This window comes from Aquila chrysaetos, chromosome 3 (assembly GCF_900496995.4).
Source record: "Aquila chrysaetos chrysaetos chromosome 3, bAquChr1.4, whole genome shotgun sequence".
In the NCBI taxonomy this organism is placed as follows: Eukaryota; Metazoa; Chordata; class Aves; order Accipitriformes; family Accipitridae; genus Aquila; species Aquila chrysaetos.
In genome coordinates this window covers 48,257,419-48,285,371 of record NC_044006.1, presented here as the reverse complement: position 1 = coordinate 48,285,371, position 27,953 = coordinate 48,257,419, and the positions used below count along the sequence as shown (strand labels likewise).

Here is a 27,953-nt window from a genome sequence, read left to right as displayed (position 1 = left end):
CAGCCATAAAATCTAAAAAATAATGTAATCTCTGTTTTGCACCACTTCTCAGGTACCTGACTTGATTGTGAATTTTGTGTCTTAAGGTAACAATGTTTTCTCACAGATTTCCTCATAACAGCAGCTAAGCAGGGAGGAGGGGGGAAAAAAAAAAAAAAGATTACCATTCTGACACTGGGCACCAAAGAATCCATGTGGACAGAGGCAAACATCTGGCTTAGCACACGAACCACCATTGAGACACACAGGGTCACAAATTGCTGCAGAAACAGGGTCAGGAAGAGTGGGAAGCATGACACCCAAATAAAACTCTACAAAATATGTGCTTCTGTTGCAAGGACAGGAATTAAACACCTAAGATAACTGCAGGTAACACCATTCACATAAAATCTTTACCCAGAATTTTAGGATCAGTATTAGACTTTCTGGAGGTGCTGCTGGCAGCAGAACTAACATGCAGAGACAAGAGAGAGTGTGGGGGCTCTGCGGCAGTAAGCAGCTGCCCACCGCTGCTGTCTGAGCCACACAGTTCCAAATTTCAAACTATGGGAGGTCCTATGGATGCTTTCCCAGGAACATGGAAGTTGCAGGAGTGTTACCTGTACTGCATGTAGGTCCGTACCACCCAGGTTTACACTGGCAGATATCTGGAGTAAGACATTCACCACCATTTTCACAGTGTCTGTTGCAAACCACTACCATCCAAGAAGTTGGGCAGAAACAAAGAAGGAGGGAAGCGGGGTGTGGGGGGAGAGAAAGAGCTATGTTACAAATCATGCTTGATTCATCCTTCAGTTCTTTCCCAAATATTAACACTGGAAATAACATACAATTCCACTAGTTGAAGAGGAATTGCTGAATAGATTAATCCAGTCTCAAAGCCATAAAAAGCTAGCACCAGACTATAAAGGTAAATAAAATGTAACTACATTTCCATGTAATTATCCACAGTCTGGTTATATTCAGTGTTAAAAATCTAGAAAGTGTCAAATATAAATTCTAAAAAAAATGGGAAATTCAATACCAAGAGACAAATGGACCATGTTACATGATGGATTTGATGGACTCCAAGAAAGTTCACTCCAGTGTCCTCCATCACTTCAGCAAGTGCAGCTGCATGCATAGAGTGACACAAGACTAACAAGCAAAGACATTTGCTGTGGAAAACCATGAATCACTTCTTCAAGACAACATCTCATTCTCTTTAGTATTGCTTAACAAAGAGCACCAATTTTTTGTGTGTGTCACAAGTGAAACCAGAACAAGAAAAACTAAGAATGAAGAGTCCTGGGATTTGAGGAGGAGATGAACAAAGGATTTTCTCAATTTGGGGTCAATAATGCAGTGGCACATTCAGGTGAATGACATATAAACAGCATGTCTAAATTTGGACTCTCTGAATGATAAAAATTACCAGTATGACATCTACCCAAAATCTGGAGTTGCCAAATTGCAGCATGTAGAATTTGATACATAAAAGACAATTTACATGAGACTAACTCCAATTTTTCAGCTATGATCGCAGCAAAGTTTCCAATTTTCATGTCAAGTAAAAAGAAAAGACCCCATAATGTGGTTCTGAATTCAGTTTTCCTGTATCCCAGTTTTTCTGACCCACCATTCACTGATACCAACTTCTGAATGTACCCCAGCATGTAACCAATTTAAGATGATAGAAGTTAAAAAGCTGTAAGGACATATTAAACAACTGTGTTCGTTCTGAAGGTAGTATCACACATGCAATGTGCTCAATGTTTCCACATTCATGAATCATAAATAATAAACTATCTGCGATTTTTATAGTACGTTATGTTTTCAAAGTTACGTGCAAATACTATCTAACTAATGTTTGAAAAGCCCAAGTATGGGAGCCTTCAAAGTGGCACGGGTATTATGGCATTTGCTAGCATTAGACAGAGTGCATCAAAAACTTAAGCCATAATTTGCTTTCTTGCTCCTGAAGAACAGGAGAAATGTTCTGTATTCTTCCTTTATGCCTTTTTTGCTTACTTGTATCACATCTTGGTCCCACAAAACCATACGGGCAGGTGCAGAGATTTCTGGCCAAGCATGTGCCTCCATTTTGGCAGGGTGGTTTACAATGTGCTGCAGATATAGAATTATGTTGTTCAAGAAATCACCTCTAAAAAGATGCATGGTTTGGTTATGCTTTAGAAAAAGGGAAGTGTTAATAATTGACAGTGAGCAAAGAACTGGAAATAATGAGACGTATGCAGTGCCTTTTGACAAGAATAAGTAACAAGAACAACTTAATTCCAACAGAGTACAGAGAGGCCCAACAGTCATCCTGAAGAAAAGAAATCTGAGACAATTTCCAGACAGGACTTCCCACTCTTTGGGAGTGTTTAGCTTAGAAGCATCTACATTCACTGGTCAACTCCTCTACTTACTGTGAAAGCTAAATTTAGAAATATCCAATCACAAGCAACTTTTACAGTGTATATCAAAAAAAGCAGGGTATATACCAACATGTAACTCAGAGATTCTGAGAGAATCTCTCAGAGATTCAGAGATTCTGAGAGAACAGAGTTTCTGTTAAAGTAAAATGAACACACCTTTTCGCTGTCAGAATGAACAGTCATGGAAGTTATTTACAGCATCCTTTGGGTATTTATGGATTCAAAACTGAAAAATCTTCTATTTACCTTCCTCACAAGTGGAGCCACTGTATCCTGGTAGGCATTCACATACATTGGGCTTAATGCACTTCCCATGGTTTTTGCAATCAGGTCTGCATAGAGCTGTGCAAAAAATCAACAGTGATCTTCAAATCATTAATTTGTGGATACAAGTTACCACAGGCTAAATCAAAATGCCATACTCACCGGCCTGACAGTTATAACCAGCATAACCAGGCTTGCATTTGCAAATATTGGGTGCCACACACTCCATATTTTTGCCACATGTTTGTCTACATCTTGCTGAAAGGCAATGAAGAAAAAGAAAGGAATAAAGAAAACGAAAGTGGCATTTCAGCACAACTGTGTCTTGCCTAACATAATGAACAGATCACATAGAATCCATTAGGTCCCTGCCCATAAGTGGGGATCCTGAGACAAATCCAAAAAATATTTTAAGTGCATCCACAAAACTAAAAGCCTGTAGGCTATGGCAACGTTAATAATGAAAATGAGAAAATTCAATACTCTATGCATTTCACTAATCGCACAGTAACAATGTACTCTCAAGTTATAAAGATGTCGCAAGATTCTTTTCTGCAAAGCATTTAGTGCAGTCATTTGAAATACCTCTGCAAGTGAAGCCATCTCCATAATAACCATAAGGACAATGACCACACTTGATGCTCCCATCCTGACTTGGCTCACAAGGTACACCAGGAAAACAGGGTAAATCAGTACAGGTTACTGCTTTAGGAATCACTATTTCACTCAGCTCTTCAGGAAGCATTTTTGGTGGGACAGTGACTTCAACAAGGACAAAAGGTAAAGGACTCGCTTTATGCTTGGCTAATAGGTGCTGAACTCTCTGAGCACTTCCACCTTTGAACACTTTGCTTGGCAAAGCAAGCCCTTTGCTTATATTTGTTCTGCTGCTAGGAGAAGTCTTCTTGCTGGTCTCAAAATAGCTGTAGGCCTCAACTTGTGCCCTTGTTTTCTTCTCAGGTGATACAGCATGGCTCCTTGAAGATGCAGTCATCACAGCATGTACTGAAGAACTCTCCTCAATGTTAGCAAGGTGACCACTGATGGCGCTGAGAGCATGAGCAATGTTTCCAGTAACAGCAGGTTGTACAGAAGCACTTCTCTGAGAATTAAGTGACTTCCAAGTGGCGATTGTTTTTACAGTGGAGCCTAGCAGATTGCTGCTACTGACTGTTTCTGTAGAAATAAATCTCTCAGGGACATCTGTAGAACTGGGAATATAGCCTGAGATGCTTAAAACCTTCTCAAAGGATGATTGTTGAAAACCTACAGCATGTTAGAAAGAAAGAGGGGAAAAAAGTATGGGAATATTATGAGACTTTTTTTTGCTTCTGAAGGTGGGGAATGTCTTCTGATCAGAAAACATACAGCCCATTCATTCTGTGCTTCAGGAATTCTCTCTGTGTGCTACATCAGAACATATGCAGTAGAACCTAACTCCTAACTGGCAGAATTGGAGACATCAAGGTATTCTGGGTATGTCCTTTCCCACCCTTCACCATGGCCTTTTCTTGGCTGGAAGATAAGGAGAAAGCACCATATATATGAGGCAGACAGCAGAGATTTTCCCATACTGGGTCAATAAACAGCTTTACTGTCAGAGCAAATTACCAGCTCCATATACTGCTTCCAACTAGAAAACTGAAACAGAGTTTAAAGAAAAGATACTTCTTATGGTTCACCAGTATGTCTAACTGCTAGTAATAAACCTAGAGTCTAGAAGCAGATATTTAATCACAAGTATGTGCATCTTATACTTACTGATGCACCATGGACAGTATTTTAGGTGAATAATCCACCACCTTGTAGAAAAAGTATTACCATGTTTTACTCTCCAAACTTTCTTAAAGTTTCTGCATGGGTTTTATTAGTGGGATATTTCATGTGTTTTATAACAACAGAGACTGACTCAGTCTCCTCATTCAAAGGAGTGCAAAGAGAATGAAAAGTTCTTCATATTCTGCCCAGAAAAAGCAGGTGGTCTGATGGGTTGTGGGAAGGAGGATGGCACTGTAATCCCAGAACAGCAGAATGCCATATATGGGCTTTTAGCATTATGGGGCAGAGGAGGAATGAAACTGGAGGAGATTATCCAACCTAACTTAACCTCTGTCCCTAACTCCATTTAGAATTGTACTAGAAAATGGTCTACAAAAGGTTAAACTTCACTGAATCTTATCACAGAGTGCTGTCTCCCACTGCTGAAAAGCAAACCATTTTGCAGCCGATGAAGAATTATCCAGCACTGGCAGCAGAGTGAGAGTTTTCCTCCTCCCCCACTAACAATTCAGAGCTAAAGGGAAAAGACACACAAAAATTTCCTGCAAAGAAAGCCCCAGCAGGCACAGAGCTAGAAATGCCAGCAACAGCGTTTATGGAGTTTTGGAATTAAGACATTCACTTGCCATACCCTTCACCTTTCCTTTGAGTTAAAGCAGGAAAATGGCATTCAACATAATGCCATAAACTCTTGCTTATCTCATATAACAGATGTCCCTATCCCCACGTTACCTATTTCATGTCAGTGGTTAGTCACAAAAACAAAAGGCAACGATAAGAACGTCATACATCACACTGTCAATAAAATGACTTGACTGACCTAAGGGATTTGTTGATATTGACATTTCAGTCTCATTTTTCACATCAGAATACAACGCCAATAATGAATTAAACTGAGTCAAACTGAAAAATTAAAGTGAATAACATAAAACTGACTAGAACCTTTATTTCCCAGCTATATTCTTAACAGTATGTGAATCAGAAATTCCATTTTCTTCACAAAAAAATCACCTTTGTTCCCTCCAGTTTCTCCTGAGGAATCCTTTCTTTCAACATTAGTGTCCTCAAAGCTTCCTAAAAACAAAAGATGTGAAAACACATTAGTAGTTACTTTTGTTTCAACTGCAAATAAATTACAGAGTTAAAAGTTTTAATACATAAAAATAACTCAAAATTCAGAAAGCAGATGAAGAGTAAAAATTGCTTCTTAAAAGTTTTCAGTAGAGTATTTTAAAAATACAAGTTATTCAGTAATTGCATTTTAAATAAATGTTTGGGCACCTTATTTGGCAAGTGCCTTGATTTGGGTTCTATGTTAAGCAATCTGATAGAAAAATATTTTGTCAATAATTGTTCATATTATGAAAATAATGCAGAAAAACCCCAACATTTCATTGTATTCTACTTTGATATAAAAGAATTTGGCTATTTTGTATCTATTTTTTCCAGTCACCTGAAAAAGTGTTTTACAACTATGTGACTCAGTGCAGTCTGATGTTGTCATCAACTGAGATCCTGTCCCAGCCATCCACAATCAGAGACACAGTCCTGTTTTGCTGACTACTGAAAAGAGTTCTAAGTTACTGTTAGAAACATGAAGCACAACCAAAGATACCTTATCTGAATGACAATAAGGTAATAGCATTCTTCTGAAAAACAAATAATTTTACCATAACATGACTTCCCATCTCCTTGCAGATTATTTGGGCATGGACCACAATAGTAAGAACTGAAAGTATTGAAGCAAAATACTCCAGGGAAGCAAGGACTGGATACACATTCATCCACATCATCTTGACAATTTTTACCTGCAATGAAATACAGATTTGGGTTTTTTTGTAATTTCGTGTCACTAGACTTTGACAGTGTGTTTATAAAAGTAGAATGTATGCAGGTGCTGAATACAAAAAGGGCATCTATCAAGTGCAAACTATTTCAGTACATCTAATAAGTACAGCTGACTAGGTTTGCTATTCACATTTTTACATCTTATATCAAGTATCTTGCTTATTGCGGAATACGGAGAAGATGGTCTGTGGGGACTACATTTTTATCTGCAGGCATAGGAGGAATCACACTGTAATGAAATTCATCACTCCTATGTTTCACCATGTTGCTGAGTTTACCTCTGCAGACGAAATTTGCTCTCATAATATGAACAACCATTGTATTCATGCCAGAAAAATCTTGAAGTATATCTTATAATTTTATCACAAGACCATAAAATTTCCTCAAACCCTAGCAGCAAGCTATTTATAGTCAAAAATTTTTTACAAAAATTGTTGACATAAAATTAGAAACTCCTATTTATCACTAAATGTGATATATGTGTGTAAATAAAGTAGTAATTTACCTTGAAGTTCAGGTGGACATTCACAGTAATAGCTGTTTATTCCATCCACACATCTGCCAATACCACACTGGTTAAGTTTACAGTCATCAGTATTCACTTGACAGAGATCACCTTCAAATCCAGCCACACACACACAAAGATATCTTCCACTTCCAGGTGGGAAATTAATGTTTGTCACACATGAGCCATTATTTAGGCAATCACACGATTTTACACTGACCTACAAGACATGCCCAATAAGACAGTTTTCTTTTTTTAATGAACTAGCAATGAGTTTTGTAATCAGGTATCTTAAACATCTTACTAGTAGGTGTCATTTTACTGTAATATTCATTACCTCTATTTCTACCTTAGTCTTTGCGTTGCAGTCATCTGTCAAAGAAAATGTTATTTTCTGGAGATTCATTGACACAGCTTTCCACAAAAGGAGACCTGATGGGGATAGACTGGCACCTTCTGGACCAGAATCCAATGTGAATTGAATAGCAGAGCCCTCTGGATCTGAAGCCAAAAACTGATATACAAAATCTTCTCCATAAAAAGTCTGTAGCATACCCTGAAAAGTTTCAAGCACTGGAGGCTGGTTGTCTGTAACAAAGGAGATATTTTCCTTTTTTAAGCAAAAGTTGCAATATACTTATAAAAATTAAAAGGAGCCTATCTTTCTATTAAGGAAGTCATGTAATTACTTCTCTTAAATTCTAATGTCATTTGAATGGCACAGGAAAAACACTAGATATTGTCATGATAACTGTAACAACATAACCAAGAAATTACTTATACTACGCAAGAGCTTGTAAAGATGCAGCGCATCTATATACATAGAAAGAACTCAGAATTTATCAAATTTAACCACTATACTTTACCTATGCAGAGATAGTTTGCAGATTAAAGTACAGGAAGACATAAAACTCAGAGGTGACTGCGGTTTCCTTTAACAAATGAATAGATATTGTTAAGCGATACTTGGTAATGGGCTGCTGTGACTATCTTGGCAAAACTGAGCATGAGGTGATGGAATAAGTTATTCATGCACGATTCCTAGGAAGGATTTCAACCACACAACAACTTACTAGTAAGCCTTAAGTCTATTTAGACTGCACTGTTGAGCTCTAACCTATTTGGCAGGAATAGCTAGATTTCTAGAGATACCAGGTGAAAACAAACAAACAAAACCCCAGCACCAGGACAAGTTCTGTGAAAGAAAGAAGCAGAAGCCCTGAGGATAGTGTAGGTTTTGAAGGTGGGACATAGAAAGGTGATTAAGATTGCTAAGTTTTGGGTTACAGTGAAGTGACAACTCCAAGCAGGAACCCACCCACTGTGGCAGAAACCATGAAGGGAGAAGCAGCTGTAATCGGTGTCTCAGCAGTTAGATTCTGACACCCCGTTCCTAATGTCATCCACTCTGGAGAAGAGGTGCTCCTTGGTTTTGGGGAATTGCCTCTGGTTTACATTCTTCTCCCATTTCTGACTCTGGCAATATTGAATTCCAGTCTGTGGCTGTAACACGGAAACCCCTTGACTCCCTGACTGCTGGATGAGTTTCATTTCATTCAGGTTTCATTCTTTTGGAATAGGTATAGCTACCTTGGCTTTCAGTACAAGTTTGAACTAGGAAAAGATTCAGCAAGACAGGCACCAGAAGTCCCACTCATACAGGACCCCTCCCAATCCAGGCAGAGTCTTGCCAGCACATTCACCCATGAAAACACTGATGGAACACTTGTATTTGAGATGTTATAGACTGGGGTTGATGGGGCAGGCTGGATGGCTACTAGTAAAGCCCCAAAAGATGTCCCATTTGGTGAAGGGACGAATATGATTTGCATATGCAAAGACTAAGATCTGAGCCAAAAGAGCTACAACTTCTAGGCTAGAACTTTGTACTATGGAGAAGGAAAACGAAGAATCTAGACTTGGGTCTTCTTTTCATAGTGTGGTTTCTAACTGGATGGAAGCATGACAGCCTTGGATATACTTTCAAGTATTTGTTTAGGCCACGTATCTATGCCATCAATGTGGATTATGTCCAAATATTAAGTGGATAATAAATATGACATGCCATTTAATTCAGTTTGTGTTCTCCTCTTGTTTGCTATCAGTCATTTGTTGGAAAATATCTTTTGTTCCAAAATGTTGAAGACAAACATTTGTGGATGTAGCTGTGCCAAATATCAAAAGAATTCAAAGTGCCAATTAGGCTGAGAGCTGTTAATTTTCATTAGTTATTTGTAACGGCTACTGGGGGGAGCTGGGCAAGAAAAAAAAAAAAAGCATGACTTTTACATGTATGGTCTGGAAAACAAAATATCATTTTCAGAAATTAGGAGAAATGTCAGATGAAAACCAAAATCAAATTACAGGCTAAAATAGCGGGTACTAAGCTTTAAATGAAACACTTAACTAGTTAAACTTAAAACTTCACTATTTCCATAAATTTAAAAACTTAGTCGATTTTCAACTTCTTGCTACTAAAAAAAAACCCAAAAACTATTTAGAACTTACTTTCAACAACTGACCAAGTTAACTTTGATATGTCAGGTCTGCAGAGTAAGCAAGGGCTGGTTGGATTTGTGTCACCTTCACCGTAACAGAGTCCATCTATGTTGCATGTTTTCTCCTTTTAGAGAAATGACAATGTGATTCATTAATTTTTGGTTATCAAACAATAAATCTGGATGAATTTTTAAAGTGTCAGATAAAATCTAATCTATTCTGCACTTCCACTAAATGACTAAGGTTGTTTTTAAATCTAAACAACTGACAGCATGTTTGTTTTTATTTGGTAATTATATGAAGTGGTTTTGGGTTGATTTTTTTAATTCAAAATTGCCTCATCCCAGCTTCTCTTTCTGTGCTTATTTCTGTGCATGGAAAATCCCTGTTGGAAACAAGAACAGGGTACGTTCTGCTGATTTTTCTAGATTTTTTTCTGCCTGAAAAGATGCATATGTTCATAACAGAGAGTGATGGAAATACATACCCTTAATGCACATAAACCAGATTCCTGTGGTTCACATGCCTGACAGGCTCCGTCATATAATATCATTGTTTTAGAGTTGCTATAAATGAATCCATCATTAGAAATCTGAAAGATGTAAAATAAAAATTGATTAACCCATCCAGGTATCAAAGTATCACCGCATCGACTGCTAGCATGAGCTTCGACTCAACCTACATTTAGCCGTTTAAACTCTCATAATAGTCATCAGAAACCTAATTAATCCTGCCAATAAGTCTAGGCAGATATTTGACCAACCACATGTAGGTGTCTACTTTAGGGTAAACTGAAGAGTGTGTAGGCTCTATTGTCTTCATTAACTCAATCTGTATGAGAGCTCAGACATCTATCTCACACAGGGATTTGTACGTGTAGACTGGGCTCAACTCATTTTTCCCATAAATGTGTCTAATGTCATTTGAAATGCTCTAGGGTAACCACCTGGCCTTTAACTTCTACTCTTGAAGAACATGTGTCTCTGTAGGTCCTAGGTCGTATCTACCAGTCCCCTTGCAGAAGAACACTCTCAAATGGCACTCAACACTTAAGCATAGGTGATGAAACTGAGACTCCAAGTTAAGCAAGCTGAGTTCCACATTTAGTACGATTAAAAAACCGATAATATCTATGTAATATATTTTCATCTTAATAGGAATACCTGTAAGTGAATATTTGAAATTTCTGCAAGTACCTTTATTTGCCACTTGGCAATGGGTTTATCATCAACCAGATCCATGACATCAGACTGCCGGCCATCATTTGGTAACTGGCACTCGACAGTCCTGGCATTTTGGAAGGCAGCTGGCATAGTTAGAGGTTCTCCAGGAATCCATTGTCTATCACTATACTAAAAGTTAAGACAGAAAATCTGTTTTTCAGTGAAATACATAATGAAAATATTTTTATCAGAGAAAAAAAACATGTACTACACGGTGTTTGAACAAGTCTAATGTCTCTGGATTAGAACGCAGTGGGAAATATTAAATGCCATTATTTGCCCACATAGATTTCTACCTAAGCCTGCTACTGTGGAAGAAAAGGCAGAGAAGTCTTTCCTGCTGCACGGCCCTTTGGCACTGCATTGCCAAGGACAAACAGTTCTTCCAGCTAGAGGGTAACAGGAGGGTTAAGCAGTGGGTGATGCTCTAACAGCACTGATCTGATGTATAAGTGCCTCTATCCCTCTCCATCTCTGCTCCCATGAGAGGACAACCTTTAGTCCAAGGAACAGATGAGGTTTTTGGCAGGGCTCAGGTATCATTCTGGGTGCTGGGGGAATACTGGCAGTCAGCCATTAAGCCCTTGCACAAGCCAATAGATTACACCATTAACCCTGTAGACTTCTAAACTGCAGTGAGGACAAGTCATCCAAGGATCTATCTTGAGAGTTCAAGGTAACAGAATAGGGATGATAATACTATTTGACTGAAGTATTGATGTGGAAGCAGGCATAAGCATACTGAAAATAAAGTTAGATGGAAGTAAGAATACAGACAGACTTAAGAATCAAGAGAACAGCAAAATCAAAATAAATCTGAGTTTGACTAGGTTTTACTGAGTGGCACATTTTTTCAACTACTGGAGTCAATCAAGACATTTATTCAATACCAATCCTGACATGGGGAGTCATCTTCTGATAGGCCTTGTATTTATTTATTTATTTTTACAAACAGTAAAATGACAGAAAAATAAAATCTTTTGCTGAAGAGACATATGAGCAATTTTTGTTCCAACCAAACATTTTGTTCTTCTTTCACCCCACACTCAGTTAAGGAATTCACAGCAAGGGTGAGTAAAAGTGTAACAGCTAAATATTTCTAAATGTGTCATTTTGAGTGCATTTAGTACCGTAACTTTTGAAATATGATGCAGTCTATTTCTCCAGAAACATTTTGTTACTAGCTGGAGGCAAGTTCAGATAATTTTTTCAGAAACAAATTAACCTTTCAAAAACCAATTAAAAAACCTTCTAGATCTACTAGCATTTATTAGGTTCATAGAAAAACTTCTGCAGTTCAACATAAATAAGGAACTAAAATGGTATTTTTGTTTGGGGGAGGTTAAACACACTCTCATCCTTTACAAAAATCTTAGTAAATTCTGGATCTGTGTAACCATAGGTTCCTTGGCCATGTCCTACCCAAACCTCTACCAAAAGGTGTGCCGTAGTCCTGCATCTGTGAGGTACTTCAATATAGAATTCTCTGAATCACCTCTTTTAGCATCATCCATGAGACCTACATCCTTCCTAACATGGTAGGACAGTCCATGGACAATGGATTTGATTTAAATTTTCAAAAGTGGAAATATAAAAAATAAGAAATTCAGTGTGTATTAGCTCTAAATTCTGCCAAAATGCCTCTTCTATGAAATTTTGATCATTTAAGTTTAATCTCAAAATACGTAGAGTTCTATACTGTTGCAAGTCCATTGACATCTGCATAAAGTCACTATTACTCCAGCCTGAAAATTAAACAAACGAAACTAAACACACAAAAAAACATCCAAACAAACACCCCCCACCCCAAAAACCCCAAAACCCAAACATCCTTTCTTTTGTCTCAGCTTCCTCCTCAACTACAGATAACAGCAGTAGTGTTCATTTTCTTACCTGGCTCTTGTCAGTGAGAAGATCATCAATGAATGTGATCAAATAGAAAGTTTTTGTAGTTGGGAGCCAAATACACCACCACAAAGAGTGTTATATCAGAATATCTTGCCTTGAGTTAAAACTGAGACATTTCAAACTGTGATAAGTGAACTCCCAATAATTGTCTCACTGTGATCTTGGTCTAAAAGTCTTTTAACCTGATGGAGTGTGAACTTACTCTCAACTTTGCCAACTTGCAGATAAGCGGATACATGTTGTGTTTAAGAAAAATCTATAGCCAGCATTGCTTAATCTGTCAAATAAATTTAGTATCTGCTGGAACTAGCTAAGGAAAGCTTTTGCCTCAAGAACAAAATTTTCCCATTGAATGGTTTCCCTTTCACCATCTCCTCCCCCCTCACCCCCCACCATCATCACATCAATGAAACCCAATTTTACTTTGAAGCTTTTTTTATTCTCGTGTTTAACCTGACATAAAAACAATTGCCAATTGTTTATTCCAGGCTAACACTTGTAAACTTCCTGTAAATTTGCCTTGAGCAAATTCTAGGTCTGAGTAACAACAGTCTCTCTGTACAGATTCCTCTTAGTTTACAGTGCAACATTTTTAATCTCCTGTTCAAACCTGGGGTATAGAGCTCACATACATCACTAAATAGCCGTGGTATTCTACTCCAGGGAAATGGACAACACATCAAAAATGCCTTTCTCTTTTCGTAACAGATTTATTATGTTTATAAAAGGGCTACTTCAAGCATTAGATTTGAGACAGAAATCTAGCAACAATGTCTTTAACCTTGCTGTCCTTTTTCAAAGAGCCGGTACTTCAATTCCTCTCCATAAGCACTTAAAAAACCGAACAATGATGTACTGGTTGCTGCTAATAGGGCTGCCCTTGCCCTTTTCTGATGGATAGCTGCCATATGCTGTTATCTCCCTCTCGGCTGCTGAACATTCCCATTATGTTTTGTATTTCTCTTATCATGGAGGAAACAGCAATCTTGCAAAGACTTGAGTGTCTGCTGCAAAGTGCTGAGTGCCTTTGCTTTTAGCTTCTACTAAAGCATTGGGTTGTACCCACATCGATGAATAATATGTTAGGCATTTTTTCCCTCGTTCTCTGAGAAGTTTAAAATGTAATTGTTACTATTCAGGCAGACCTACCTGTAATTTGATAATTTCACATTTCAGATTCAATGACTCCCTGAAGCCATGTCCAAAAGCTCTTACCGATGTGCAGTCATACTGTCGAATATTGCACAGCCCAGCATTCTCCAGCTCTGTAATTTCTGGAGCCTGGTCTTTGAAATAGAGATTACACAATGAATGTCAGTATATTAACTCGTTCATATGCACTGACATTAAGCAGTATGTTTATTTCTCTATCCAACTAAGAAAACTATGTAAACAATGAAATCTGGACCCAGCTGAAGAAAGGCATAAACAGAAACATTTTTTATTGTTAAAATGAACCTTAACTTTAAAGCTAAGCTTTTGTCTTCTCTTGGAACTTGAGTGTTATGAAGCAGAGAAAACATTCATCTGGTAACAAACACTTGTGAATATGTGTTTTGCTTTCTCATTTATGGTTCTTTACATCACACTTGCAGAATAAAATCTAAATGAAACTCAGGCCCTAGTAATAGGAACTGGAAAGGTTACAGTTATGCAATAATTTATAATGGGAAATATTTGTTTAGAGACTAAACAAAAACATCTCAAGTGGAAGTTATTTCAGGAAATAAACTGACAAAGATTAGAACACTCCAAAATAGTTTTTATGAAGTAAAACCAGTTTATTTGACTTCAAGAGGAATAAAATATTTCTTTTTATTATTCTCTTACCTCTTTCTCTATTTGCTTTTAAATGGGTCACTAAAACAAAAACACCATTGCAAAACAAAATATTAACAGGTTCTGTTTTGAAAGAGTTTTGATTTTTGTAGTACTTCTCATATTTTTCCAGTGTACCTGCTTAACTGAATTTTTAGTGAATGCCTTATTTATTAAAGAAAAACAAACAAACAACCCTGTCCACCTCTATTTGCTGCACTACTTTTTTCTTCACCATCAATTCTGCTCCCACCACTTCTGACACAGTTAGCTTACAGAGATGTAACATCACCAAAGAGAAAAACATCCCACTTACAGTTAATAAACAGGATCACATAGACTATAAAAAATTAGGGAATGGATGGATGTGGCAGATCTTCCCTGAAGAAGACAGAGTATGGAAACATTTCTAATCTCTTGGGGCAATGTTCTGGACTGCAAAGTTGCCAAGTGGTAAATATTTTAAATCTGACATACCAAAAACTAAGCCCATGTTTTGCCCTTCAGAAACAAGAAAGCTGAATAGAAAACAATTATGGCTGCATTAAACTGGAACTAAATTGCTGGATAACGAACAGGGCCACTGTAAGGAACCCTTGTCAGCATACAAAAGCAGGAGAGAAAGGCAGAAAAATAAATGTATGTTGCACAAACATTGAGAACATTATTTAAGTAAATCTCTTTTTCTCCCCCCACTTACCAGACAGTATGCTGCAGTCATATGAGCTGTAGCCTTGAAAACATGCACAGCCCCATTCTGTACATTCCCCGTTACCACTGCAGAGACTGGGACACTTTAATGCAATAAGTAGGCTCTCAACCGACCCTTCAAGTTCCTGTTGGTTGTAATTTATTTCTTCTAAAACTCTTTTCTCACATTCATTCTCTAGAAGAGCTAAGGAAGCTTCTGCCCAACTGAGGTCATCTTTCAGCAGCAAATCTTTAACACATATATTGATCGCATCCTCTATTCGCCGGCCAAGAAGGCCACGACAAGATCTTCCTATACTGGAATTAGCTATTGCCTGCTGGCATAGTAACAAAGTGCTAGACTCAGTGAGGCCAGAAGGTGTGGGCCAAGAAGGAAGAAACTTTTGGTCTGTGTCAGTGGCATGGTCCTCTGGGAAAAAATAACTATATCCCTCTAAGTCTGTTTGGCTAAGACTTTGGAATAGAAATACTGGATGGTATTCATAATAATTTTGGCGCTTCCCCCTACTTGTAACAGACTGACTTTTGTGAAGATCACTACTGTAACGGTGAGAATCTCTTCTAATGCCTGAGCTTGAAGTTCCTTTTCTTCCTACACCAGTATTTCCCACTGAGGTTGCAGAGACACGTGTATTTACTAGTGATGTTTTGTGAAGTTCGGTTTGATTATCCTCCCTCTGCAGAAGTGTAGATGAATCCATTTCATGCGCAGACGAACGTTTCTCTAACCCTCTGACAAGATCGACAGGACCAAGAAACTCAGCAGTGACATCCAGTCCTGGTATCAAAGAAAGAAATCTACCATTTTCACTTTCTTTACAAGACAGAGGAAGTTCTGACTGAGAAACTGTCTCTAGTTTATTCACTGATGGATATAATCTAGTATTTTCAAGTGCACAGTCGCAGAAGACTATTTTTCTAGATGATGTTAAAGAAGCAGGTGTCTTGTCAAACAAGCTATCTCCCGGTGAAATTCTAGAGAAGAAAGAAAAAGATGAAACTGTATCTGAACTATTTTCATTGTTTTAGTAAAGCTTTAACATTTCTTTTGCTTTTTGTCGTTTCATACTTCTACAGCATAGATCACAGAATCTGCAGCATACAGCTATATTTAAAGACCAGTTAAATCACAAAACCATGAGGGTAACTTACAATAGAAGAATCGAGAAGAGTGGATATTTTCTGTATACCTTGATACTTTGTTCAAAACCTACTCAAACTCATCTTATATCATACCACTTAAATATTAATTTGGCACTTCAATTTCAATTTTCTCTGAAATTAATTATGGAATGTAATGATGGCATTCTAACATTAACTTAAAAACTTAGGAAGATTTTTTATTATTATCATTTTGACAAGTTTTTAAGAGAGTGAAGGAAAGGTTGAACCAAAAATGATGACATTTGACTGAAACAGTATTTTGTTACCTCCATTCCTTAATAAAAGAAAAAGGAACATTAGCATGGTTTGGGATTTCCACCCCACTTGCAGTGTGATAGTCATTCTCTGCAATTCCGTCAAAGGTGCCACAGAGTCCCATTGTATGTCTGTAATCTGAACTGGGTGCCCTAAGTGTTATGCTCATTCCCCATTCACTCACATCAGCACGAACGAAAGCTCCAGAAGAAAACAAAACCTAGAAAGAGATCGATGATATCATCATGAGAAACATGATTTTTATTTTACCTAATAAAACCGGGTGTGCTTGTTGGCAAGGAACAATTGGAAAAGGCCAGGAATATAAAGACATCCCATTAAACTCTTGCTCTAACTATTCTGGATCAGACAAATTTCACTATTTCTTCTTCATGTGAAGCCCTGTAAATAAAAACCCTATACATCTCAACCTTAGCAGGCAGCTAGATGGTGCACTATAGGTCCATAAACTTCATCCATCATTAGCAGGTATGTTGTGGAAGGTCAGTGATGGCAAAACCACAGAGAATCAAAAATCAGCTAGGCTGCTCACTCTTCACACGCTAGCATATGGAAAGGGATGATTCTGCTAATATGAATAGACTCTTTGACAGCACCCTTCTCAACTTACTTTTTGTCAGCTACAGGATTCCCTGTGTTAGTAGCTTAATATAGAGTCACTTTCTACCTGCAAAGCTGATCCTCATTGTTCTAGATACCTCAGAATAGCCTCAAATATTTACTATTTAATTTTAGGCAACTTTACAATCTCTTGAAAGAAATACTAGAAGTCTCAAGAACAAAATCCACTGCAAGTTTAAATGCTGTTTCTATTATAACTTGCTGTACAAATCTCAGCAAGTGACTTAATTTTTCTGGTTCCTCAGTGTCCTTTTAATTTCTCTATTGCCTAGTCATCTTAATATTTCACATATGAGGTCTTCAGATTAAGTGCTTCAGATAAAAGTTAAATATTTAAAATAGTCTTATACTGATAGCCAAACCCAAGTTGAAAAGGCGTTATCTGTTTTTATGGCTTGCCTTCCAGACCAACAGAGTGATAAAAGAGCAGATGAGGGCTTCATTTTCACATTCTGCTTCACTTGAAGTTCAGTGGAGTCCTACAGCAACTCTATCTACAACAGAAAATCTACAGGAAATTACAAAAGTAAACATGAATGTTTTATCTGAGGGCCACATTCTCTAGGGAAACCATCTACACTTCTAATTCTATGGATGTCATTTGGCATACTTAATTATCTGCATGCACAGCCTTCCTATATTGCACTGGCATGAGTGAAAAAGAGCCCACAGAGATCTCATTCTGGAACACCAGGGCTGCTAAATAAGCTCATATCTGAATCTGAAAACTGCACCTTCCACACAAGGGTTGTACACTGTGATTGACAACATGGTTCCAGAAAGGTATGCATGTTGACACATCCTTGTTTTTGAGGACAACATCCTTCACTTACAAGCAAAACACTGGCCAAAGGACTACGGCTGTAAAATAAACATTATGCTATTGCTTAACTGCAGAAAATAAAACATGTTTTAGTTCTGAAATTGGTGTGAATTGGTAAAAATAATTGCTGAGATAACCATTACATCTGCAAGCAATTATTTACTACTTACTGTTACTTTTCTTCCCAGGTAGGATTCAGTGATTCTAACATTGCTTCCTGTTGTGTCTCTATTTATTACAGATAAGTGTGGCTGTGACTCACGTAGCTGACCACTGCACATGTCCAATGCAATTATATCACTTCCTTCTTTGGCAACAAAGCCACAGTTACAGGATGCTGGGTAGCGAAGACTTCCACAGTCCCACTGGCGAACATGAACTTCAAAATCTCGAGATGTACTCTTATAGAGAACAAATGTTCCTGTTTTAAAATTGTCATAGAGTCTGGAATCAAAAGAATAGCATGTGATATCACTTTGGTTATAAAATAACTGTATCACCAGATCAGCAACTTTATCTTAAAACAAATTTCTGATATTTGGTGATCTTTGATACTGCAACTAATTTTCCTGCATCAGAAAAACCAAACACTACAGCCCACAAACGAACACACAACCTTGTTCTGAACAAACACCATCATATCTTCCTCTGTGCAGCTCTGAATTGAAAAAATTAAACCTGTTTCACAGCAGAAAAATAAGGAATAAAAGAAGGATCATGACTGGATTATATGTAGACAAAGGTTGTGAATGGAAACAAAACCATGAAGCCACTGCCATTCTTTGACATTTTAACAGTGCTTATGACAGAGAACTGGAGAGTACTTCTCAACCTTTGTGTTCCTATGGTAGTACACCTATGCAGCAAGAGCAACAAGATGCACAGCAGTGTGCATGTGGGGGGCAGCTGCTGAAAACTGCTTAAGTACCCTTGACAAAATGATTTAGAAAGTCACATGCTTTTAAAAAGGTCTGCTTTATTAAGATGAAGATGGGGAGTGCTTATTCCCTGAGATTTGAAAATTAGAGGAGAGGAGAGGAGAGGAGAGGAGAGGAGAGGAGAGGAGAGGAGAGGAGAGGAGAGGAGAGGAGAGGAGAGGAGAGGAGAGGAGAGGAGAGGAAGAAAAAACTTCAAACTTTTGCTGGAAGTTTAACAGCCTCTTGGCTATAAATGGCATTTGACAGTTAATTGCAGAATCTGATTTGCTTTGTGTATAATGGGCCAGCAGACAAACTGCAGATGGCTACCCTACTGGGACTGCACAGGATTACCCATGATTCAGTAAGGACAGTTCCTTTTCTATTTGTTTCCTCAATTTGTAAAATAAAGTAGCAACAGACTTTATCCTTAAAAAGAAAGTTCTTTCCCTGCAGCATCATGCTTCCAGCCAGACCATATCACAGTAAATCACTGCTTCATAAGAAAGCTTGATCACAACGTATCGATGGTCAAAATGCCCAGTGAAGTCATCCCTATAACTTCCACTGAAGGAGGAACTGCAAGCTCAGGATAACCCCAGTAACTTTATTATTATTATTATTACTAGTCACAGTGCTATCAGAGAAGCAATTACAAGTTGTCTTTTCCTTTTTGTTATCAAGTTCAGAAGAAAAGTGGGGTAGTGGGCTGAACATCCTTATTTGGAGGCAACCTATCCTCTTCTTCTCATCCTGCCACTTAAAGAAATGTGCTTCTGCTGAGCAGAGAATATAAAAGTCCCAGGTGTGGAACTTGTGTTTGTTCTGACACCTTCCATGAATTAGAAACACTTTGAAACACAGAGGCATACCAAAAACATGCCAGCTGTGGCCAGGGAAGCTGTCTTCACTTTAGAAAGAAGGTTAGTGATGTGCAAGTGGCAGCAGTGAATAAGTCGCTTTCAATGCCATTAATGAGCTCAGCACAATGTTACACAGACAGCAGATAGCTTTTAGCAACTTGATCCTCACAAGGATTCAGATACTGACATCCAGAAACAGGGAAACTATGCTGTAGGTTGGAAACACCTTTGCATTAAAAGAGTTTTGCCTAATCAATCATTTTATCATTGTTCATATTTAATAACATTTCTATCTTTCATAGTCAACAGAATGTACAGCAACCACTCCTCTCTTGGCATACTCTTCTAAAAAGGAAAATAGTCCATTTGCTTCACTCTTTTGCCACAACCCCAAAACTTGCATTTAGAAATACAAATACTATAAACATCATCATGACTGGCAAGCTTTTACTAACTAAAGCACATTTATCCTTATTGTCTGAGAAAGAATGTAAAATACCAAGTGCAGTTATAGAAAACTACAGCTAACGGGTATCACCAGCACAGATTTAAAATAAATAAAACAAACAACCCTGCAAAAAACACCCACAGAAAATCCCAACACACTTAAAATTAAGAGCAGCAATCCAGTGATTACCTTCCATCAAATGTAATTATATGAGGGTCAGTAAATGAGTAGCAGTAGGCAGTGGGTAGATCCTTTACTGTAATCTTCAAAACAAAGCAGCACATAGTGAGCCATGTCAGATTAGGAAATAAACAGACTCAGGTGCATTATTTATCTTATGATACTAGTTTACATTCTAATAAATATATTATATTATACTTTTAATCAATCTGAGTAGTTATATCAGTATTAAAATGTAAAAAATTAATTCAAATGAAAACGCAGCATTTCAATGAAAATAAAACAAAAGAAAATCGACCACTTAAAAATCTTGGTGTGAGTCAGCAAGTCACAACTGAAATAGAAGCTTCATTAACATCAGCCACATTTCTGGCCAGTTTACAGGGCTTAACATGAAGATTTTCAACCTGTGTGCTTTCTGGAACATAGCCATTCCACAGGAAATTCTCACTGGATATAGGTTCGACTGCAATTCTGGTAATCCTGTCTCCATCCTGCATAAAGTCTGTCACAGCAGTGAAATAAATTACAGCTTGACTACAGATTCCATTATTGCAGGGTTTCTGGAGAAGATCCACGTGACAAGAAGAAAGAGCCAAGTTTAAACCTAACTGCTCTTTACCTGTTTTAATGAAAACACATCGTTAGTGAGTTTTCCTCTAAATAAGTCACATTTTGTATACTACTGTTAAGGTAGATACATAAATGATTTACAAACATTTTCATAAATTAAAATAATTATGCATTTTTCTTGGGTTTGGTCATGCAAAACGCCCTCTCTACATCTTCATACACACGCGCAAGAAAATGGTTTTGAATTTTCCAGTTTGATAGACAAATGGAAATCATTATAGGCTTGCTAATGTGACATAAAAATGGTTGTCTGCATAGGCAAGGCTCCTCCTGGGGTTCACAGGACTTGTGCTTGAGAAAGTACTACAGAAAACAGTAAGAATAGTAAAAAATGAGGACTTCATGACTGCATATACAATACTTGCAACAAAACAAGTCAACAAAATTAACTGAATTACGAACTTTGTAGGTATTATGGTATTCTGTCTATTCAAGTTAAAGAATATGACTCCAATATCCATAGCTTCCAAAAACACGTGCTAACTTCAACAAGTAATGTATTATGGACACATTATTCCATACTTTCAGCAGCCATATATACAGCCTGTGAATATTTTGTTTTAACATTTTAGAAAGTATTTTGCAATGTAACAGCTTCTGCAAGAAGGATACCAGTGGGAATATTTAGAAAAACACATTAAACATACAAAATGCAACAGATCAGGATACTACTTACCTTCATCAACAGTATTTAATGTTAGTGAGATTTTGCAGTCACTTTCAAGCTGGCTAAACTCAGGACAAGGAACAGGAATGCTACTTTCTATTGTCAGTCTGTATTCCTTCCCATCTTCTGATATATCATATGTTTCTGTATGTATCTAGCACAGAAGAAATTGTACTTAAAATGCAAGCTTTGTGAGTAAACTACAGCACTGCTTACTAACCAGCTTGGAGTACAATATAAAAAACTAAAGAGATGGAATGGCACGGTGCATGGCCTGCTGCACTCGATCAGGCTTATTTAGATGGTCTGAAGAGCAACAGCATACTAGGGAGCAGATGAGGACACAGCAGCAAGAGTCTTGAAGAGGTGGGAATAAGGGGCAAGGATAATGTAAAGGCAAGAGTAAAGGCTAGCTAGAAAGGTAAGGAATTGGCAAACCACATTAACACCACAAAAATGTATTCTCTGGGTAACTTCTGGAAGCTAAAATACAAACAGTTTGGTGTATTGTCTGGGGAGAAGGGAGGGGGAAGCTACCTACAAGCAACAATATCCCAAAAGAATTTGGAAGCCCCGTATTTCTCCCGGGATTCCTCTCCGTAAACCTCCATCACAGCTCACCATAGATACATAATCAAAAATGCAACGAGACATCAGTAACAGAGGCCTACAACTGAGCGTTGTACACTGGGTGAAATCCCGAACACAGCCTCACAGGAAAACAAAAATAATGCATTCACACTTTGCAGTGTGCACTACAGACTTGCACTTACATGAGATAAATCTGTGCCCTGATCCTGCAGAAACATAAGCTCAGACTTAACTTTATGAAGTGCAGAACCCTAAGTCAACAGGACTATTCCCAACATGTAATGACATGCAGTATGTCTTTCTGGGACTGGGGTCCCATTCCCAGCCAGCGAATGGGTCCCTTTAGCTACAGCCATAGTAGGAATTAAAATGAGTTTGGAGCTTGGCCTCTGACCAAGTGGCTCATGTCCCAGTTTCCCTCTCTAAGCCCAGACCAGGTTGGCCTCACCCTTCCCCTACCCCCATGGACAGCTGGGAAGAGGCCCTGACCTGGGCTATCCCACGAGCCATGTGCTGGGAGAGACTACTGGCATAGGCCAATACCATGTCAGAAAAGGCAGCAGCAGTTAAACATAATGGACAACAGTGTGCCAGAGCTCAGGTCTGAGCCGTGGCCCTCCTAGTTTACAAATACAGTGTCAGAGTCTACTCCAGCTGCTGGAAATCAAGGCTTTCACTACATGTGTGAGTTGCCGATTCAGCCTTCCTGCACCTTGAGTACATGGGCAGCATAGAAACAACTTTGACCCTTCTGCTTTTTGACAAATTTAAGCTCACTACAGCCAACAACAGGCTCTATTAATTCACAATTAATACATTTTGAGTGCCTTCTATTCAGAGGACTGACTGCTGTAGCAATACTCAGAAAGATTCCTAGTACAATAAAGTAAAACATTATTTTCTTTCAAAATTACCTTAATGCCAGCAAAAAATTCCTTGCTCTCAACAGAAGAGCTTTGTATATCCGGCTTCTCCATGAAAAAAGCAGAACTGCTACAATAGACCTGAAGGGCAAAACCAGCATCATAAAATACATTTTTGGTATGAAGTGGTCACTTGAAGACAAAACCCAGCCATCATGGGTCGGTTTGATGGATTCATCACACCCAGTCTTCTGTTTGCACCAGAAGTTACCAATTGCCAGTGGTGCTGCTTAAGAAAAACATAGAAACAGGTCGAGCATCCTAAGACCTTTTCCTGACATACTCCACCAGTGGTGCAGACTTCTTGAACTAAAGGCCACATACAAACCAGCATGTTTAACAAGCACCTAAGTCTCCACGGATTTAATAAATCCCTTCTGGAGCCCATCTTGTGGAAATGCATTCTATACTTCATTGCATGTTGTTTACTTCTTTTTGTCCATTTCACATTTTTTGCCTTTTAATTTTCTTGAGTGCCCATGAAATGTTAGATTATGCAAAACAACCATCCCCTCCTCCTCCTCCTCCTCCTCCTCTTCGTACTATACTTTTTTCCTGGTGTTATGGGCCTGGACAATCTTTTTCAAGCTGAAGAACTTACTGTGATTTCCCTCCACTGAACCAGTTCCATGCTACTAGACACTGTGGTTTTGCATTTTTTCTTTTATGTTGCTGTATCCCTTTTTAGATGTGTTGACCACACATGCAATATTTCAGATCCTGACAAAACCCAAGATTCATAGCAGCAGCAGGTAGTTTGAGACTGTGCCTTTCCTTTTGACTGTCACTGAGCTAACACTGTCAGGCAAGTAATCACAAAGTCCCCACAGGATTTTTGAGGGTTAGCAATTGCTATTGCTGTCCAAGCAGCCTGGCTTTGGCTTGAACACACATGCACACACACACCAGCCATGTGCTTTTTGGGTTTTTATTTTGGCCAGGAAAAATTAACCTGTATTTTGGTATATACAGGTAGAAAGCTTATTGACTTTCCAATGCTTAAGCTTCTCAAAGTTACCATGAGAGCCTAGGTCTTGATTCTGCTACCATGGAAGGTAATGCAGGTACTCCCACTGCTTTTGATGGCAGAGATTAAACCATTTAAATCCGATCCTAGAGACAAAACCATCAAGCAGCAGCTCATTACTGATTCAGAGAAAAGAAATCTGTCTAATGAATCAACAACACAGCTTCTCACAACCTGTGGCTCTTACAGCCTCCCACTTAGATGCAGTTGCACCCAAAAATCCTCTTCATTTACAGTATCAAACAGAATCACAGTAGAGGGTGAAGAAGACGCAACTTGAATAAACATTTATCTCCTGGAGGCACACTATACTGTACTGAGACAGTCTCAAAACCTTAACAGCAGTAAATTAGTGATATATTCTGTGGTATTTCCACATTCATATGGGCACTGTTAGTGTAAACAACAACGAGAGGCAGTATGCTTCTGCCAAGAAAAATTATACAGCAGCGTGCTGGAACTCCATTTCTAACAACTGTTTATGTCTACTGAGCCATATTTACAAAGATACAAAGAGATTATGTTTTAACATACTCTGTCTCCAAGTCTGACGTTTATCCCATCTAGTTCTAGAAGTGAGAACGTATGAACTGCAGTTTCATGTTTCAGTTCTTCTTTGATACCTTCAGGAGAAAGTATTGACCAAGTGACAATGAATCCGACTGAGCTGTTTGCAAAAGGAATGCCAAAGGTACACCTTAGGTAAATGCTGCCTTTGATCAGCTCCGCTACAACTTCAGGAATGGCTGGTAGTGGTGGTGACACAGATGGAGATGATGAAGGAGCCAGGTTACCTAGTCAAACAGAAGTGTGGTTTGTGCTTTTTATTCTGTGCAAAACCAGTATCGGATGAAATGACATTTACATGTATTTTGCCAATTAATACACTAATACTATTTTTTTCATATGTGGAAACATTACATAATTGCTTAGAGAATCAGAGAAAATGTGTATGTTCCTTTTATGAATTATTAAAAGGACAAAAAATTCTTTATCAGCCTTTGGTTATATTCTAGCCTATAGGAAGGTGCTGAAGAGGGGAAAAAAAACCCCAACAAAATCAAGGGAATAAAATACAATTAATTATTTTACCACACAGGAGAGAGCAACATGCAAGGGAATTTGCCTGACAGAAGAATATTTTCTCTACATATGAAGAAAGGGGGGGGGGGGGGGGGGGGGGGCGGGGGGAGAAAAAAAAGGAACAGAATAAGCAACAGTATGATTTGTAGATTCATTTTATATTTGACTTCCAAAGAATCAAAGTATCTATAAATCAGCATTATTAAAATTACTTTTTAATATTTTGGTACTTATTCTGAACATTATGCTGAGAAAGTACTTTTGTAATCCAAGGTCTGAAATCACCTCCAAACTGCTCATTTTGCAACAGACCGAGCAATATTGTTGATAACACGAACATGTTTTTATTCAAGACAGAATATGACTAAATGTTGACATTATTGGGTCATAGATGCAGAGAAGAACTTGAAAATCAAAACAAAATACTCACTGCTACAGATGCCTTGAACTTCCATTCCCTCAGGATCACAGGTCTGTGGCTTTGCATCTGAAAGAACTACGGGTTGTTCTTAAATTGTATATTCACATGCATACAGAGTATGCACACCAATGCTTTTAAATTAATGCCCAAATATCACAAGACACTAATGGAAGAGTAAATTAGCAGAACAGAAGCACTGTTGTAATCCAATCCATATACAATTATGGTACCAGTCAGTACAAAGCCTTGGGTTGGAAATCACAAGTAGATTGGCTATACCTAGGTGGAAGGATACAGAACATTCTACCACCTCTATATCTTTTACTGCAGATGTACCCAGCCAATACTTATAGGGGTTCTTAGTGAATAAAAAGGAATTAAACTATTCTCTTGAATATTTATTTTGTCTCCCCAAATCCACATCTGAATGCTTATTCATTAACTGTAACCCTGGACAGCCAAATTCAGTGCAGACCTGCTTTGAAAAAAAATCATCTTTCCTACAGGGGCCTAAGAAAAAGTGCTTGTGCACTGCTATTGTTTGGTACTTTGAATATCATTATAAAAAAAAAAAAAAGTGGAACTTTGATTAAACATGAAAATACCAGTGCATTTGTAACAGGAGTAGAAAGAGGTTAGTCACCCCACTCAAACTAAGTCAAAAGGGCAGCAGCAACACTGGAAATCCCATTCAGCAAGAAGAACGAAGAGCAGATTTTGATGTTCCACATTTCAGTGATACATTTGACTTCCTCAGCATGTAGAAAAGAGACTATTTGAAAATTTGCATCAAGTGTTTACAGCTATCAAGTGTTAAAGAGAAAACACAGTACACATGGTAACCTAGACACAAAAAGCAGCACAAGAGTACAATACACTTCGAATGAAAACATCATCTTAAAAGAGGGCTTTTAAACTCAAAATGTGTTTCAGATTTACAGTATTCAGCGGAGCCAAACCAGAGTTATGTTTCTTGCCTACTTTGTTTTGAAGCAGTAAAAATTTGCTAGCTGGCTGCCTGTGGTTTTTATATCCTCTTTCCTCTTCATAAGCCATCATCCGAAGTAAATGCAAAGTTCTATAGTGCAGAAGTTCTTCACTGCTTCAGTCACTTGCATGCTCAAATGTCCCATTTTTGGTATTTTTCTTCTGTCAATAAACCCTTGGATAATGCCTTAACAATTGGACCTAAAGGTATAGTGATGGGCCAATAAAGCACCAGAAAACCCACTGATAGTCTGCTATTAAACTTTTGAAGGCAGTCAGTACTAGAGGATATGATTTAGAGCAATACAGTATATGATGCATAAAAATACTGCTAGTATTTTCACAATAGTGTGTTATACAAGCTAATAAGAATTTCCGACTACACTAATTTGTCACTATTTCACAGTATTTATAACTGTAAGGATTTAACCATGCTTTCCTTAAGTTATCTAAAACATCTGGCATGAATAATTAAATACTGAAGTTTTGAGCTGTGAACACCAACGCACTTTTGCAGCACAAGGGTCCAAGACAACGCAGGGCATTGCAAAAGGACTCCACTTCAGCTCTTTCTCATAGTACTAATAAAGTACTTACCAGTAGAGCATTTATTTCTGTGTTGAATTTTCTTCTAGCAACAACATGTATACTCTCCAGAAAGATGATAAAAGATTTACAGTAAGAAAAATATTCCTGATGATGCTAAACAATAATCTATAAAAATACAGTTTGGTCAAGTTCTTAAACAAAATTTACTCTGATACATAACTTTACGTATATTCAGTAATGGGTATTTGCAGAGTATGAGTGCCATTGCAGGTACTCTGAGTTTTGATTTCTAGATGTGTCTTATATGGAAGATTTCAATTCTTAAGTTTCTGGGCTTTCAACAACACTGGAGTGCTAAATGTAAGTTAAAAAGGGGTAGTGTGAACCCACCTTACCATACCAAATCATTTTTCTATAGTATCAATATTAAAAGTAAGGATTGCAAGACATTTTAGCATGTATAAGTACTTCCAGACATTTCCTCTCAGCCCAATATCAGAGAAACACACTTAGTCATAAACACACACACTTAGCTGAGTTAGAGCATGCATTTTCTCACCTTCTGCACAATACCCCATGCATCCTTGGGTGGGCTGCAGTAAGTAAACAAAGAAATTTCCACAGTTCCTCACACTGACAGGGATTCGGAAAAGACAGCAGTCTTCTGAAGTGCTGAAGAAAAACCGCCATGTAGCACAAGCCGTTAACTGTTTGATCTCACCGGGTCCAGGCATGGATTCTGACTCCCTCAGAGACAACCAGACAGGGGCTTGAGTACCACAGTGATTCATCTTCAGCACCAGAG

General features: G+C 38.0%; 1 protein-coding gene across 10 annotated transcripts in view; it reads right to left on the bottom strand.

Moving 5' to 3' along the window:
- VWDE (von Willebrand factor D and EGF domains) overlaps positions 1-27,953 on the bottom strand; it is a 42,661-nt gene that overhangs the window by 6,189 nt on the left and 8,519 nt on the right. For 8 of the 10 annotated variants that reach the window (XM_030009988.1, XM_030009990.1, XM_030009991.1 and 5 more), the window contains 24 exons: positions 27,708-27,939; positions 25,622-25,687; positions 24,643-24,902; positions 23,073-23,162; positions 21,577-21,721; positions 20,675-20,889; positions 20,277-20,350; positions 18,030-18,303; positions 16,406-16,614; positions 14,965-15,950; positions 13,596-13,732; positions 10,512-10,667; positions 9,803-9,907; positions 9,325-9,439; positions 7,154-7,404; positions 6,817-7,036; positions 6,134-6,271; positions 5,475-5,537; positions 3,270-3,950; positions 2,847-2,942; positions 2,667-2,762; positions 2,011-2,106; positions 600-695; positions 165-260 (listed from right to left, as the gene is read on the bottom strand). In XM_030009988.1, coding sequence (XP_029865848.1) covers positions 165-260; positions 600-695; positions 2,011-2,106; positions 2,667-2,762; positions 2,847-2,942; positions 3,270-3,950; positions 5,475-5,537; positions 6,134-6,271; positions 6,817-7,036; positions 7,154-7,404; positions 9,325-9,439; positions 9,803-9,907; positions 10,512-10,667; positions 13,596-13,732; positions 14,965-15,950; positions 16,406-16,614; positions 18,030-18,303; positions 20,277-20,350; positions 20,675-20,889; positions 21,577-21,721; positions 23,073-23,162; positions 24,643-24,902; positions 25,622-25,687; positions 27,708-27,939 — 4,897 coding nt within the window. Of the gene's footprint in view, positions 1-164; positions 261-599; positions 696-2,010; positions 2,107-2,666; positions 2,763-2,846; positions 2,943-3,269; positions 3,951-5,474; positions 5,538-6,133; positions 6,272-6,816; positions 7,037-7,153; positions 7,405-9,324; positions 9,440-9,802; positions 9,908-10,511; positions 10,668-13,595; positions 13,733-14,964; positions 15,951-16,405; positions 16,615-18,029; positions 18,304-20,276; positions 20,351-20,674; positions 20,890-21,576; positions 21,722-23,072; positions 23,163-24,642; positions 24,903-25,621; positions 25,688-27,707; positions 27,940-27,953 lie in introns of those variants that run through there. The other 2 variants (XM_030009989.2, XM_030009997.2) reach the window with 2 other exon arrangements.